The sequence below is a fragment of the Cupressus sempervirens genome, chromosome 1, assembly GCF_028749045.1.
Source record: "Cupressus sempervirens isolate cs-2001-9-10 chromosome 1, ASM2874904v1, whole genome shotgun sequence".
NCBI lineage: Eukaryota > Viridiplantae > Streptophyta > Pinopsida > Cupressales > Cupressaceae > Cupressus > Cupressus sempervirens.
In genome coordinates, this window is record NC_143118.1 from 614,054,701 (window position 1) to 614,072,812 (window position 18,112).

Here is an 18,112-nt window from a genome sequence, read left to right on the forward strand (position 1 = left end):
AATATTCTCAACGGCAACAAGAACAAGAGGATTTAGCCAAAGACATTAATGATTTCGAGTTAAAACGTGCCTTTGACCTAAATGCTCTTGAGTGTAGACTTGGTTATTGTTTTGGGAAAATGCAAAGTCACATTGAAGGGGAATACTTAAAAGGGCAGTAAAAAGAATGAAGGAAAAGCCATACAAAGAAAACTCACGATCAAAGAAAAAGTGTGTGACACAGAGGAAGCCAATTAGATGGAGAGTTGGCCAATGAGCTAAAAGGGAAGGCATCTCAGGGAAGACACCATAAAAGATGAAAATCAAAGCTACAACAAGAAGAGGTGAAGAAAAAATATGGGACCGGGTCAAAAGCAGCGTTGAAATGAAGAGGAGCATGCTGGATACAGGGCATTACCCACATAAAAACTAAGAACTCTCAATCTAACGGCTTAAGAGGAGCCCAAATTTATTGCAAAGAAGACCCAACATGTAGAAAAAATGCAAGTACACTATAAGAGAAGTTGCCCATGTCAAATTGAAGCAGCCGGCTAGAATAGGAACTCCACGCTAAAGCCTAATCCATGCCCAACCACAACGAATAAGTAAAGCCGATGGAAGAGGATAGGAGCATGGTTGATAGGAAGATTCACACAAGTAGCAAAAGTTAAAAAGATAGAGGCCAATGTTTTGAAAGGAGGAGATTCCATTTGAAGAACAGGGGGCAAATTCTTTATAATAGCCCCACGTTTTTTAGGCAGGGAGCCCACGTAAGAAGTTGTTTGAGGCCAGTCAGCAGTAGGGGAGTCACTATAAAAGAGCCACCTAAGATGACATGGCTTGTACATGGAAAAATGGAGGAAGTCATAGAAAAATTAAAAATGTACCCACGCCAAATGTGGAAGAACCTACGCATGATGAAGGGAACCCCACATAATAGAAACTAGCATGATTGAAGGATGAGCTCTACATTTGAAGAGCAGGGGAGTCTGCTAAATCCCACACAGGCTTATAAGATAGATTCCATGTGTAAAAAAAGAAACCCATGTTGCAAAAGGAAAAGCACGACTCATAACAGTAGAGCCTCAAATTAGAATTGAAGTAAATACGCAGTCAATGCAGTGAGCATTCACACGTGAAAAGATGCAGCTTAGGCAATATGGAGATATGGAACCAGTCGATAGAAATGAGCCCACATTCAGAAGTAAAGCCACGCCAATGAAATGAAAGAAGCTCCACGCCAGCTCCATGTTAGGCAACGTCCACACCTAAGGAGAGAAGCTGCCAGCCTAAAGGAAGAGAGGGAGTTGGAGATTAAGCGCAGTCAAAATGGAGTTCAAGGATGAACAGGGCAAGACAATAAACGTTTATCCCACATTTATAAAAGAATGAGCGCTTATGATGTTTAAATGTTGAGGCGCATGAGTGATAAGTGTCTAAAGAGACACATGCTTTTAAAAGGCACTCAACATGTGGAGGGTCCACTTGGTTGGCCAGCTGGGAGGGGAGGTGATAAATTTTAAACTAACACATGAACAGAGGTGAATGACATCAGCAGCGATCGAAAAGTTGCAAAATCTGGCAAGGCACTATGTCGCCATTGAAAAACGGCAAAATTTTTTGGTAGCGACATAGCGACCTGCCGAAAAACCTCAAAATCTAGCAAATAGAGGTGGGTCTCATGTGGAGGTGATGTGGCAGTGTCAGCACATAAAAATTTGACAAGTGGCAGTCGGATGAGGTGGACGAGTTTGATGGTGACATGTGACACAGGTTTCTGATGTGGCATGCTTCCCAAGGTGCTGATGTGGAAGAGGGTGACACGTGTCGCAAGGTCACTATGTTGCTAATGACGTGGGAGGTGATAAATTTTAAACTAACACGCGAATAGAGGTGAATGACATCAGTAGCGATTGGAAAGTTGCAAAATTTGGCAAGGCGCTATGTCGCCATCAGAAAATGGCAAGATTTTTTAGTAGTGACATAGCGACTTGTCGAAAAACCTTAAAATTTGACAAACAGAGGTGGGTCCCGTGTGGAGGTGATGTGGCAGTGTCAGCACATAAACAATTGACAAGTGGCAGTCAGATGAGGTGGACGAGTTTGATGGTGACATGTGGCACATGTTTATGATGTGTCACACTTCCCAAGGTGCTGATGTGGAAGAGGGTGACACGTGTCACAAGGTCGCTATGTCGTTGATGACGTGGTGGATGCTGACTCAGATAGTGACATAGTGACCATGACGTGTGCAATGATGTGGCACGAGCAGGCCAATCAGGAAGTGCCACGTAGTGCTTGGTCAAATCTACTTTAACCCCAAAATTGAAGGCAAACGAGATTTTATTTTTTTTAAATGTCAATTTTTATCATTTTTTCAAAATAAGGATGCACGTTGAGTTTTTTAAATTCAGAAGGCTTAAATCTAAAGTTTTGACTTTAGAAGGTTTTAAATTTTTGAAATTTTTAACTAGCCAATTTGCATGCCTGAGTCCTCTATCGGGGGGTATTTTTCAAACTGAAATTTAGGGGGTTTTTGAGAGGCTAATATAGTGATATTATATATCACCACAACTGAGAGAAACCAAACTTTCTGATTCTGAGGTTAGTTTTTGCACAACAAGCAATGTATTCAAGTTATTCAAGGTTTTCTCTCAGATTTTTATTTTGCAACTGCATTCAGGGGTATCAAAGCTCATAATTGATTACTAGTAAGGTAATGACCTGAATGTGGGTAAAAGGCAGTGAAAATGCAATTAAGGTCAAATTCTAATCAGATTCACTTAGTAAAAACTCAATTTCACTAGCATCTTCATGAAGCTTTCAAATATTTTAGCAAACAAAGGATTTCATCATTCAACAAGAGATATTTTACAAATCAGTTACAAAGTAATGATGAAAACAAAAATCAGATCAATGGTAGAGAGAAGAGAAAGGTGATTCAGTTGCAAGGGATGTAATTTCAAGTGGACACATGTCAGTTGTACATCGGATCCGAGAATTCATCTTCTTCCTATATCTTTCTTTCTTTCATCCATTGTGGGGTTGGCAGTTTTCTGTAGGTAATACCAACAAGGTTCCAGTGTTTTACTATGAAACCATTCTTTCAACATATTCTCTCTTGTATTAACAGCATTAAGAAGGATAATATAGATAGTTTAGATCTGTTAGGTGTTTTATGTGTTTTCATTTCATGCACATGAATGTATAATTTCAAGGAAATTAATACAAAGAACAACAGATGTTGAGTTTCATCTTGAATCTTGTCTCCTTCATCAGTGATCTTCAATGTTTTATAATCTTTGACATAGAGCTTAGGTTGTAGTTGCAGTCCCTTAAGGTTGTATGCTATTTCATTGTTGCTTATAACTCAAGGGGTTATGCAAATGCTTTAGGGAAATCAACAGGGTTGCAAGTTTATTGATGGGGATATCATGTAAGAATGAGATTCAGATTGAACATGGATGTCTATTTACAAGTTGAATAGATAGATCGTATATCTGGATATATAAATAAGTATCAGATATCCATATGTATGCATTTGATTCATGGATTTTCCTAATAGATTAGGCATAGGTAAGCTACATGATCATTAAAGTCTTATTGCTGCATATTTGAGGGTTTGTTGAAATCAACATTATAAATCAAAATCATTTCAATATTTCATGTTTGTAGTGGGCTGAAAGGAATTAACCCTCACTCAACTTGTGAATTTCATAGATTTGCATTCAACTACTGTAGATCTGTGTCATTTCATGAATTATTAGGAGATATACGGGGTTTTCATATGCAGTTAATAGGTTCAGATTTATGTTTTAAATGCACTAGTACCATATCTCAGAACCTGAAGGTTAACCCGCCTAGGTCTTGTAGAGCCTGAAGTGAAGAAGGAGTTAAGCCTTATAGTTGGCCCAAGACTGCAGTCGAGTGCATCCATCATAGGAAGTTACTAGCCTTAGATGCATTGGTCTGGTTTCTTGGTCATTTTCAAAACTGTTAAATCAGGAGCCAACATCATGAATCCAACCCTCCTCTCTCACTAGTTGAACACCTTGAAGGTCATCAATTTTAAACAAAATAACAACTAGAACAATACTTTTTGCAGTATCAAGAACTACAACAATTTCTTCACACAACTCTCTACCTCGTACCGAATTTATGATATTGATATGCACATCAAATTCCATTAATTTTGTGATCCATCTATGTCTTTTTTCATTCAAATCTTTACTCAACAGAAAGTCCATTCTTGGATAAGCACAAGAATATGCACTTTGTTTCCTAAAATCAAGGGCTTGAATTTCTTCAAACTTTTTACCACAAGAAGTACATGCTTTTCTACAAAGGTATATTTGGTCTCATAATTAGTTAAAGATTGGTTAAAGAAAGCTATTGGATATTCAAAATTGTCCTTGTTCTTCTGAATTAGTATGGTAGATATATAATAAATGATTCCTAAATTATATAATACAAAATCTAATGAGAAATATGGGTTTACCAGAACTTGAGCTATTGATAATGCTTCTTTAATAGCCTAAAATTTATCTTTCCCTTCCTTAGTCCACTTGAATGCAATATTCTTGTTCAACATTGCAGTTAGAGGTTGTTACAAGCTTGCAATATCAGAAATGAACCTTCTCAAGAAATTTATCCTTCTTAGGACACTTTGCAGTTCCTTTTTGTGATTAGGCAATGACAACTCGAGAATGAATTTCACTCTGTTGGGATAAATAGTAATTCCATTCTTGGATACAATATGTCAAAGGAGCTCTCCTTCCTGCATAATAAACACACTATTTTTTGGGTTAAGCGATATTCCAAATTCCTTACACCTTTCAAACACTTGTCTTGAATACAACAAGTGATCTATTGTAATTTTATAACAAACAATTATGTCTCTATTTTTAGCTAGTTTTACGACTTGTGTGAATCAATAAGAATACTTTTATGAATAAAGATTTTTTGGAAAAGATTTAAATGTATGTAATTTGACCAAAGTAACTTTTTTTTTTATAAGACACATAACACATGATCAATTTTTCTTTTTGAATTTGTTATCCCTTACTAAGCAAGGGCTATACCTAATTAAACCTATAGGTTAAAATAGGTAACACTAATTTGTATGGAATTTCCTTGAGAGTAAACTAAAACCTCTCCATCTTATCTTCCAATGGTCTATCTTCCTTCTAGGCCATCCTAAATATGTCATTTTTCCTTGAATCTCAACCTCTATATTAGTCTTGATACTTAAATTTAAAAATGTCTATTATTACTACCCACTTAACAATACCATTCCTATTGAGCCCCATAAAACATCATAGAGAATTATCATTCAAAGTTTCTAGAAAGAGCTTAACTCATGTGCATCAGTAATGTAGTAATAGATTCAACATATAACATCAAACTCAAAATAGGAAAGTACAAAGGTCTTATATGACTAAGCCATAAAAATTAGTCCAAGTCGATGGGGTAAAATTATTAAGAGCTATAACTCACTCCTAGTCCAATATGGGGAACTTGAAGGTGACATGATTTGTGTGATCTTCAACCTTTTGATCAACCATGTTTTGCATGTGATGATTATGTTGCAATGGATCCTCACCCTTAGAGTTCCAAAAAGGGTCTGTTTCATTTTCACCATGGTTCCTACATCTTGTTCTTCAAGAAACTTAGATGTATCTCCATGGTCAATATGTATAACCACTATGTCTAGTGTCTTAGCAGTTAGAATAAATCTCCCTAATGCATCTCTTTATTGCCACATGCAATATGTATTCAACTATATACTAGAAACTCTAATCCTTGACACAATCCCTGATAACTTTGTCAAAAGTTACTAGTCTCTATTTGTTGGACTTTTTTCATTGATGAAGGAGAATGTTTAGATCTTGCCATATGGATTTTCATCAATGTCAACATACTTTTATTGGCTTGTTCTAATATGGTTCTTTGTGATACAATTAGTTTGTATTTATTCACATATACAATTATGTGGATGAGAATTTAATATCATATTTTGGTATAATTGATGTTTCTAAATTCAAGTTTTCATGAGTTTTGGTACTTTAGTTAGATTGTTATTCTGCATGGTAACATGTTTTGCCAATTAATTTGTTCCTCTAGAATATAGCTAATTATTGTAAAATCCACACATGTCTCGTTGATGTTTTTGGTCCTATATTTTTGGGAAAAGGTTAAGAAATGAGTAAAACATATAATCTCAAGTTGATACCAATAATTGTTGGTTTTTGGATGACTCATGGAAGTAAAGTGTTTGGTATTCTTAGAATATAACATGTGATGATCTATCCTAGCCAACTACTTAATGGAACAAGTCTGGTTGACATATAACATGATTTCACTTCACATATATCCTTGATATACTCTTTTAAGAGAAGAGAAGGATGAATAGATTGATTTTGTGTTTATTTCAGATGTAATTGTAATAGTTAGTTTGTTTTGTTTATCTATTGTACCATAGGAACTAATCCCTTTTTTAACGAGCCTCTATAATTTGAGAAGTGACCCCTTTGATAGTGACCTATGGAGTGAGCACTTGTAACATTATATAACTACTTATATTGTATTATAACTTAACCCTCTTTATGGTTTTTCACATTTGGGTTTTGACGATAAAATGTGGTGTTTGCTTATGCATATGAAATTTGTGTTCTTTACTTGATTTGTATTTAATTACTAGTAATGATAGCTCGAGGAGCATTAAGTAAACTAGATTTAAGTATTTTAGGGGATAATAAATCCCCCTCTTGGTATTTTGACCATTTAATACTATTATTACTTATTAGTGTAAATAACTTGGTACATTATCCTACAAGGCAACTAATCCCCTGTTAAGTAAATCTCCATCCTAATAGAGACTCATTTAATTATCCACAAAGGAGATACCTCCTTGAATGACACCTATGCTTATGTATAATAAATTCAATATAGCATCTATCAAAAACATAGAACTAAAATAAAAAACAAGTATGATTAAGGTAATCCAACACTAGTTCTATTCACAAAACTTTGGCTGAAGGTAAGATGGTATAGTTGTGTGTGAACATAACAAGTGACACATAAATCCAATTGAAGTTTACTAGTAAATAATAAATTAGTACATTACTTAAAATAGACATATACAATATAATTCCAATAGAGAGTTACTTATCTCAAATGACCCTTGTTCAAGGAGTCATAGCCTCAAATTAATTCCATGCCTTTCTTAACTGAAAGTCCCAAAGTACTTTTATTCATTATACCTAAAATTACGAAATGGTAGTAGGTTATAATATCTACTATATTTTAGATCAAAATATATTAATATATTCTCTCTAAACATTACTCATAAGAATAATTTGTATTTACTGATAAAAAATAGAGAGAAGAATTTGTATTTATAAGAGAGTCCTTAGATCAATGATAACATAAACTTGTAAAGCTTTATTCATCCATATCATATTTCAAGAAGAAATTAAATTATTCCAACTACACAAATAGGACTAGAAATACAAAGCATTGAATGAAATCCAACATCCCATCATGGATTATGCAACTATTTACGAATATAACTATCTTGCGATTGGACGATCATTTCCAATCATTAAGTTTCTACTTGAACCATGTACAAAAGTTGCAAAATTAAGAACATCGTACTGCATGAAAGTTCATTAAATGTAGGCTTTTACCACACCCTTCATTATGACAAGAATGCCCATCCATTATCTAAAGATCACCTTTCATGTCTTAGAATTGCAAGTTAGCTAATAAATATTGAAGATACAAAACCATACTAAATCATCTCAAAACATTAGTTAAATTAGAATTGATTACTATTTCATATAGAACTATGACTATAATTTATAAAATTATGTTATGCATATAAGTACCATAGTTGATACATCATAGTATACTTAAGTATTAAAGAGTCTTTAGGAAAGTAAGTTAAAATACCATAAAACTAACCCAATAATACCCTCCTAAATAAAACCAAAAAAAAAGACTCTAATTTTACCAGACTCATTAGTAAGGAAGGACTTGAGTAACATTTTCTTTCATATTATGGAATAGTTCAATCTATAAGCCTAGAAGCAACATTCCTTAACTATTAAAATTTCCATCTAGAAGTTATCTTAATAGTATTTATATGCCCCCTTTATAATTGGGCATCAGAGCCTTTCTTTGGTGATACCTATATTCTTAGTAATTCAAACCATTCTGATACAAGATCCCTAATGAAGAAGATGTAGAGGCATGCCTATAGGTACAAAGAAACTATTAAATAATCCTAATCTAAAGCCTGTTTCAAACAATGAAATAGATGTTGTTCATGCTCTACAAATAAAGAAGATAACGACGATGATAAGAACACAACATATAAGGAAGAAGATATCTATATTCCCATTTCCTCCCCCCTATAATACTTCAATAATACTTCTAATCCCTCTATTAATTTTTCTTGGGCTGTAATGACCCTCTATTTTTTAACTACCCAATTAGTCTACTTTGATTTTACCATCCTTTTGTTTTGCATCTTGCATTATATAAAGAAAATGTCTTGCATATTAACTTTTTCTACCATGCCTATCATTATCATCAATATTGAATGATTCAATAGAAAATTCCTTGCACTCATAGGTACCAACTCAATCATAAGTCTTGTCAAAAGCCATGTCTTCTCATTATAATACTAGATCTAATTAAAAAATATTGTAAAGTTATTATTAACTATCTAAAGAACTCGACAGAAGACCCATAACACCTTTTTAAATCAAGGAGATTTTAGCTCTCATTATTCTTTTTGGATAAATGAGAACATTTAAACTAATGCAATTCTTAAATGGGATATATTGAGACTATTTTAATCCTTTTCATTCTCTAATAGCCAATATTGTCTTGGTTGACCACAAGGAGATGAAATTCTATCATCTCATTTAAGAAGTAGCTAAATTCATAAATGTTATTAGGATATTTGATGTACAAGAAAATTTGCTTCTCAAAGATCCAACTATTGCTATAATCAAGAAGATAAAAAAATTGCATGAAGAATGTCAAAAGAAGACACTAGAAAAGTATTTCCCTGAAAATCCCACTCCAGTATTCAAATATGATGGATGGGGAGAACTATAGATAGTTCTTGGTATTGAAGAGATTCACATTTTGTTCCTAGATCTCACCAAAGGGCAATTGGTCATTCTAAAGGGATCAACAAAAGCATACAATAAAGCCCACATATCTTTCAATTGCAAGGATATTACATAACAATTCCCTCTCAGATTCTACAGTGTAGATGATCTTGCTGGAACCCTAATATTACAAAATTCAGAGTTCTAGACTCCATGCCAAGAAGAAAATTTCACCATACAATATTGTGCATCATCTATGATTGAGTGTGTTCTTCCATTTCAAACTCCCTGAACCTTGTTCAGATGCATATGCCACATGGTCGATTTCTATGTATGTATATGTTTTACAATGTAAAACTGCTCCATGTAAGTATTTTTCAGACCATAATTATTTCACATCTAAGAACTCTCATGTCAATCCAGTCATTCCTATGCATTTTGTATATCATAAAGTTGATCCATGCTACTTTATAGATTCTTATGATATCATTTGCTATTTTTTCATAAAGTTAATCTCATTTCATTAATATTTGTTTGTTGAAAAATAAAATACTTATCACAATGATCATGTTTGAGCATTAATAAATTTTTCTTTTTAAGCTTTCATGGAAAGCCAATTGTTCCTTTGTTATTTGCATCAAGATAAAACCCTATGCAATATCTCAAAGCCTTATTACCTAATTTTCTAGTTTTGAAGGCGTAATCCATTTGCGATTTTCTTGGTTTTCTATTTGCACTATCAAAGTCTTATCCAGACAACTACTTTTGAATGTTTATAAATTTTCCCAATGATCTCCCATATCAAAAGTGATTATTCATCTAAATTGTTTGCACCGATATAAAGCCATATTTCAATCCTCAATATATATATATATATTAAAATTTGCAGGATCAAAACCAAATGCAATTTTTACAAGTTTAATAATTGAATAATGACAAACATATGTTAGAAGGGACATTTTGAAGATTCATATATTTCCTTTGGATGGACATCTCTTAGGAGTATTATTCCCTTATATTCTCCATGCAAGGGAGAGAAAGTTTGTTAGGTCTCAAATCTTTAGTTGTTAATTTGATAAATTTTTGGGAAGCAAAGGAAAGACAATTCTCAAAAGAAAATTGAACATATTGGTGAGATTGAAGTTTTATTAGTTAAATTTTTTATTTTAAAAAATAATGTATATAATAGTCTTAGAGGGGGTGATATTTTATATTGAAGCGTTATTTCACACAAGGAGAAAATATAGATATGTATGTACTTATTTTTACTACCATGTTGCTTCCACTATATTCCCAAAAGTATGTATCAATCCACTATCTCTACTTGACTCAAGGCTCAAGCTCTCTTTAATCAAGCCCGTACTTGGACCATGATGATGAACCAAAATTGATGACAATAAGTAAGCATTCAATAGTCCTACCACGATGTGTGCCAATGCAATATTCTAGATATTGGTTATACTCCTTGTAAATCAAACTTTAAATGTGCTAATCAAGGACTCAATCATTCTTGATGGTATTAAAATGAACAAGTAAATGGCCCTTAAATGCACCAACATAAAATATAAATTAGCATATGATATTAGGTTAATCGTTCCCTTTTTTTTTGATAGGTAATCTACCGAAGCCTAGATTATTTATTATTCATTTATTAGTTGTAGGCTCTTGCCTAATATTAGGTTAATTGTTCTTATAAACAACAATATAATGCATAAATTAACATAAATATATGTTAGGTGAACCCTTAATAGCTTTAAAAAAATCAAATTAGTGTTATTTTAAAATTTAGAAATCCAAGATTAAAAGTTCATATTTGTAAGATATGCTAAAATGAAGTTTGTAGCTTTAGAACTATTACCATAATTAGTAATATTTTAATATAAAAGTAACATTAGTTAAAAAAATATAAAAGTATCTCATTTATAACATAGTGTAATTATAATAGTACTAAAATATTAAAGAAAAACAATATATAATTTGGTTTTTTAAGTATTATAAATGTCACTGTAAAAACCCAAAAGCATTACGTATTAATGTCATTTTTAAATTACAAAATATATTGCTCGACTATTTTCCCTCTTCTCCCCCATTCAAATGTCATTACGAAGAACAAAAACCATTATAGAAATTTGTAAATTTCGGCCCGTTTGTCCTCGCCATTCCAAGGAGCCCAGACCTAAAAACCAGATCCGAACACTGAGAAAACCAGATCCGAACACTATACAGATTTCTTGAAAACCTCGAAATCCCTGGCATTTCATTAAAACTCGCAATGGAAGCCGATGCTCTTATTTCCAAAGCGGAAGGCTGCAACGTCGCCGGCCTCTACACGGAGCTGAGAAGGCATCTTGAGCCTCTTAGTGGACTGGTAGAGTTTGAAGGGCGAAAGAAACAACCTGAGTCTACAGAACAAATTCGTGTGCTTGCCAAGCGTTATGTACCATTTTTGGGCCGATTGTTGAAGGTTTCTTCCAATAATTTAATTCGGGAGAAATCTAGTTCAGAAACGGATCAGAAAAGAGCCGATGAACTGTTTAGAGTGCTAAAATTAGTTGTAGCTTGTTATGATACCCTACGGCCGTGTCTATTAGGGATTCCCTACGAAATAGAAAAACAGAGGTATTGGATGGCGAGGCGTTTGATGGCCTGGGAGCGATTTACTGAAGCTAGGGAAGAATGCTGGGTTACACTTCACAGTTTGAAGGTGAATATCTTTTGTAAGTCTGAAAAAGGGGAAAAAGAAGTCGTGGCTTCTGCCAGGAGAGGCTCGGTGAAGAAGAAGGATGTTACAACTTCTTCCACGAGGAAAAAAGATATTGTGGTTTCCGCGAGGAAAACAATTGAGAAGGGAACTGATAATTACGGGATTGATTTATATGGTGAGCTTGCAGAGACTGCAGATTCAGGTCTTGTGGAGTTAGTGCTTGGTCTGGTTACGGATTTGATCATTTGCACCGGGGAAAGCAAGCTTAAGGAGGTCGATGACTACCGTAAGGTTTTGGTGCTCATTGAGCAGCTTGTGCCGTGGCAGAGGTAAATTGGTGCTCATTCCTCAATTCATCCCATATCATATTGCAAACGAATTTGCACCATTGTTAATAGATTTCCCATTCTCTTAGGCACAAAAGGCTGGGTTGCCAGTTGAACTTTGCATGTTTCTCCAATACACTCAAAGCTCTTGAATTTCAGAGCAAAATGTGATTTGTGTCTTACTTGAACCTTGTAGAGAAACTCATTTGATTTTCTATTTGTGATTGCAGGGTTTCAGACAAGAACACAATTGAAAAACATCGGAGCATGCTATTCAAAGGATTACAAAAATGTGTTCTATTTATGATATCTAAACCTAGTTACTTTGATGCCAAGTTGACAAGGACATTTGTTATGCTAGCACTTGACAACTGTGCTTGTTCTTCAGTGAAAAACGAGTTTATAAAGGTGGGTGTAATTATGTTGTTAGGGATTTTGGCTTGTTTTTATAGAATTATGGTATATTTGACGAGGTTTTGTGGATGTTATTTATTCTGGTTTTGAAAATGAGAGAATGCAGGTAACCTGTAGAATTTGTCGCCAACTTGTCTCTGGAGCGCATGATCATTCTTCCATGGTAGTTGATATCTGTAAATTGACTTTGAGTACTATTTTCAAGGGTCTACAGGTATCGTTGTATTCTAATTTGTTTCACTTTTTGAAAAATGTAAGTTAAAAATCATTTCAATTTCTGAATACGTATTTTCATATATAAGTTTAAGGAATCAATATTCAATCAATGCATAAATGATAAAATTAATTTGGCACATGGCTAAATGATGCAAATAATATTCTATTGAATTGAAACATAGATATGGTGGTGTATTTTGCTATGTTGCTTTACTATTAGCATAGTAATGTATGGACTTATTTGCTGCTTCACACACACACATATATTTCAAAAAACATATATTTTTGTACAGATGAATCCAAAACACACCTGAATCCACCCTAGAAGAATCTTGAATGAATTTTGAACCTGAATCTGAAGTGGCAACTTTTTTTTCCTATTAAGGATAGTTTACGGATACATTGCAGTTGCTGAATCGTATATTCACCATCAAGATAAGTTTTTTTAATGATCTCAACCAACTGTATCAAGGATACCTATAGCTATTAGTATCAGATATAGCTCTACACAGATACAAAAAGAAGACCAATGCAGGCATTAGATCAGATTTCTAAATGCAACAAAAAGAAACAGGGATTAAACTGTCTTCCTCATTCCCATGAGCCCACAATGTTATTACTGGTTTCTGCCTGATCGGTCGGGTACCTTTCTAGAGGGGGGTATATATCTGGATTAGCCTCATGGTCCCAGCTGGGTGCATCTGGTAGCTTTGGTTCAGTATTCTTCTCCTCAATCTTGTCACTAGTAATCTGGTTCAGCTCTAAAACCTGCTCCAAAGCCTTTAGTTCTTCCTGATTCAGCATCCCTTTGTAGGCATGGACAAAATGAGCAGATCTAATATCAGATTTGTGCAACAGCAAAACACCTTGATGAGCTAGTATCATGAACCCACCTTTAGGTATTTTTAATCACTGCAGAAAACTGTTTCATAATAAACAAAGCAGTTAGTTTATCATTAAACTCTGTAAGTAATCACCTTTTGTGCTGAAAAACAACTTCATTCTTCTTGGACCACAGAAACCAAAGAATTTCAAAAGAAAGGGTAGACCAGAACTCATTGAGTTTATCATCAAAACAAGTTACAAACCTGGCCAAAATTTCAAACCGGGATAGACCCTGGGAGGTATTCCAAGTGACTGGCTGGCAAAGAAAAATAGACCAAACTAGGGATGCAAATTAACACTCAAAGAAAATATGACTCACAGACTCTCTGGTGGTACACATAGAACAACATACAGGACCAATCCCCAAAGAAGATAGGACATCCTCAACAACAACTTTCTTAATCAATAACAACCATCTAAGACAAACCTTCGTAGGTTCATAACAACTCTTCCACATCCTATTCAGAACAAAAGACCATGTAGATTTGGGCCATTGGCAACCCCAGGGCAAGTTAGTCCAAGCAATAATATCAATTTCCTCTCCTATCATGCTATAAATTTGCTTGACTTCTGTATCTGCAAAGGGTGTACCATTCTTTCATTTAAGCTGCTTCACAAACTAATTGGAGGTAAAAATCTTTCCAATGAAAAAAAGCCCAACTGTCTTGTTGATGAAGGAGTAAGTTTTCTTCTGAGACGAAGGAATGCCCCACTTTTTACTCAATTCTTCCCAAGAGCATAATTTATTATCCCTCATGATGTCTTCAATGAGATTAATGCCCTTGACTGACCGACTCTTCGCTGAGCAACACTGTGTGAGCGCAAGTGGTTTATTGTTCAACTTGCTACCCCGCCATATAGATCTGCCTCTGATTGCATACGAAGGGGATTGTCCCATACCAATCAGAAAATCTTGGGCAAAGATTAATAAATTGAATACCAACCAGAAATTTGTTAATCTTTTCTCAAGCTTTCCATATAGAAGCAAATATGGGGGAACCAAAGATTCTCATCTCAAATTCTGTAAACACTTTATCAAGGAATTCAATTTCCAGCCATTGTGTACCCTTTTTAGGTTTAGATAAGCGTATATTATTTCTATCTAAGATCTTCCATGGTTCATCTCCTTTAAGAACCTTATATATCCATTTAGAAACTAATGCCATCAATGAGCTTTTAAATCCCTCACGCTTAAACCAACATTGGTCTAGGAACACAACAATAATCCCTTGACACATTGTGTCTCTTTCTGTTCCCTTGCTCATCTGAACACAAGAATTCTCTGAGAATCTTGTCCAATTTGTTCACCTGATATTTTGAAAAAAAGCCAAGTAGAGGAGAAGTATATAGCATAAGATGAGAGGACCTTCTACACTACCTGCACTCTCTCGGCCAGAGAAAGCAGAGGGTTTTCTACTTCTGGCATTTTCTTTCAACTCTAGCAAAGAGCCAATTCCACATATCCTTGCTAGATGGCCTGAGGGCAAAGGGTATGTCAAGGCACCTATTAATGCAATGAGGCCCAAACCAACCCTATCCTTTTGACTCTAGCCACCTAGGTGAGGCATCAAACCACCCAACCACCATAGATTTATGTAGTGCAATTTTTGCTCCAGAAGCACTAGAAAAGAACTTAAGTTTGTTAAATGCATCATCAAACTTATCTCATTAAGTTCAATAAACAATTCTGTATCATCTGCAAATTGGCATTGATGAGCTCATCATTATTTGGTAATTTGGTACTCTTAACTTGAGGGCTTAGACTCAAATCTGTTAAGAATAGTGGATCTCTGATAGACAAACAATTACAAAATGCTTGTAGATAAATTCTGATTCAAACTATGCAGAATATAAGTACTTATCTTTTACCGTGACTTGCAGCAAACCTTTATCAGTCTTCCTTCTTCAGCAATGGTTAAAGCTCCTGATCACTGTATAACAAAAGTGAAGGTGATAACAATAATAAATAATATTGATACTTATCTACAGGTACTCAGATGCCTTGAATCGATGATTTCTCTGCAGCGGTGAATGAGCACATATATATAAATGGTGAGAGACATGACTCCAAAGAGTCGTGTCTCTACGTGGCCCAAAAGCCACGTAGGGACATGCCTCTTCGGAGGCATGTTAGTTAACATAATAACTGTCCAGAATTTGTTTTATATGCCGTCACCCGATAACAACACAAAGGCCTAATAATAATCATAGCAAAGGCAAGGCACCGGGTATGAAACCCGACACAAGCAATATAATCAGTCGCTGATAATATGAAGCCCGACCAATATAAGTTGGTCAACATCATGCACATTTTACTGTCAATATTTCAGATGTATGACAGAGATATATGCATACGTATATGTATGCATACATCAGTATGAATATATGTACGTATGCATATGTCTCTGTGATGCATATCAGACAGTGGTAGCATATTTATATCTCTGTAATGTATAGCAGATATCAGTAACAAAATACAGATGCTTATATCTCTGAGATGTATTGCAAATAGTGGTAGCATAAGAGATTCATGTTTTGGTTCTTCTGACGCTAAACATTAATAAAATCTCTAAGGATATAATACAATGCATCTGCTGCTAACACAAAGAGAGTAGAGACTTTAGGACAACCTTGTCTGATAGATCTCTGCAGAATGATAGGTTCTGAAAGCTATCCATCAATGTTGATGACTGGAGGAATCTTTAAGTAGGACTTCAATCCACTTATAGAAACCAGATAGGAACCCAAAAGCATCCAACATGCCCATAACAAATGGCCATTCCACCCTATCATAAGCCTTCTCAAAATCTAGAAGTATCATAGCACATTGCTGTCCATCCTTCTTAGCCTAGTTCATGGCCTCCCAACTAGTGTTTAGATTCTCCAAAATATATCTCCTTTGAATAAAGCTAGTTTGAGTGACAAATGCAATGGAGCCCAAAATCCTTGGTAGTCTATCGGCCAGCAGTTTAGCAATAATCTTATATGATAGATTGAACAATGTAATAGTTCTCCAATTCTTCACCTGTTTCTTATCCCCTTCCTTACGTAGCAACTTTATAAACCCTTTATTGATGTGCTCCCCCATCGAATGTCGATGACTGTGAGGAATCTTTAAATAGGACTTCAATCCACTTATAGAAACCAGATAGGAACCCAAAGCATCCAACATGCCCATAACAAATGGCCATTCCACCCTATCATAAGCCTTCTCAAAATCTAGAAGTATCATATCACATTGCTATCCATCCTTCTTAGCCTAGTTTATATACTCCCAACTAGTGTTTAGATTCTCCAAAATTTATCTCCCTTGAATAAAGCTAGTTTGAGTGACAAATGCAATGGAGCCCAAGATCCTTGTTAGTGTAATGGTCAACGGTTTAGCAATATTCTTATATGATAGATTCAACAATGTAATTGATCTTCAATTCTTCTCCTATTTCTTATCCCCTTCCTTAGGTAGCAACTTTATAAACCCATTATTGATGTGCTCCCCCATTGAGCCATTCTTGTATTCTTCCTTATATAAATCTAACAATTTTGTTGCTACCCACATTAGTTAGCCCTATAAAGTTCACCAGGGATACCATGTAACCTTGGAGACTTATTATTAGTCAAAGTATTTATGGCACTTTTAATTTCTTCTACTGTAATTTCCTTTGCCAACCATTCAGCCTCTGCTTTCTTCACCTTTTTTGGAGATTAGCTTCAAGCATCTCTCCAAAGATCTTGGTTATAGATTGACAGAATTTAGATGAGAACAATTTAGAGTAGAACTCTAGATTAACCTTCTTGATCACCTCTGAGTGTTAGAGGAATTGCTATCCACACCAATTTCCTCAATTCTTATATGTTTTTGTTTATATTTGATAATGGTAAAAAAGTATTTGGAACCTCTATCACCTTCCCTGATCCAATTCATTCTAGCCCTAATGTTCTACCCTTTGTATTTATAATTCTCAATCCTCCTTAGGTTTGCCCTAATTTCAATGAGATCTTCTTTAAGTGGCATATTCTAGGGTTCACATTGTAACTTCTCTTTTGTCCAGTTCAATGTACATTGAAGTGTGTCTTCAACCCTATTCCTATCTTTGGCTGCCTTTTACCCGATAAATTGGAACATCTTCCTCCAAACTCCAACGAGTTCCATCACTTCTCAATGTGGTCCATCTTAGCCAGATAAGTAGCCATTCTAACTAATGTCAGATTGTCCTTATTTGATAGGAGATAGGTGTTAAGCTTATACAAATGTTTATTTGTAATCCTTGTCTGTGGTTGGTTCCCTATGAAAATCCCAATTATATTAGGTGAGTGATTTGAAATAGTGTCTAGGTGATCACTACAAGATTACAAGTAGATTCAAATGTAAAGAATGAGCTATCCACATATATCCAATCAAGTCTGCAGCAAATTCTCTACGAATTGGTTTGGTCATTGCACCAAAAGAAACAAATATCCTTAGT

The 18,112-nt window shown here is 34.7% G+C and overlaps 1 protein-coding gene across 1 annotated transcript in view; it reads left to right on the forward strand.

Annotated features, from left to right (window-relative positions):
- Positions 1–11,201: 11,201 nt before the first annotated feature.
- ESP (separase) overlaps positions 11,202–18,112 on the forward strand; it is a 47,000-nt gene continuing 40,089 nt past the window's right edge. The window contains exons 1-3 of the mRNA XM_089832534.1: positions 11,202–12,137; positions 12,365–12,542; positions 12,655–12,762. Of these exons, the coding sequence (XP_089688660.1) occupies positions 11,377–12,137; positions 12,365–12,542; positions 12,655–12,762 (1,047 nt within the window). The 5' untranslated portion in view covers positions 11,202–11,376. The remainder of the gene's footprint in view (positions 12,138–12,364; positions 12,543–12,654; positions 12,763–18,112) is intronic.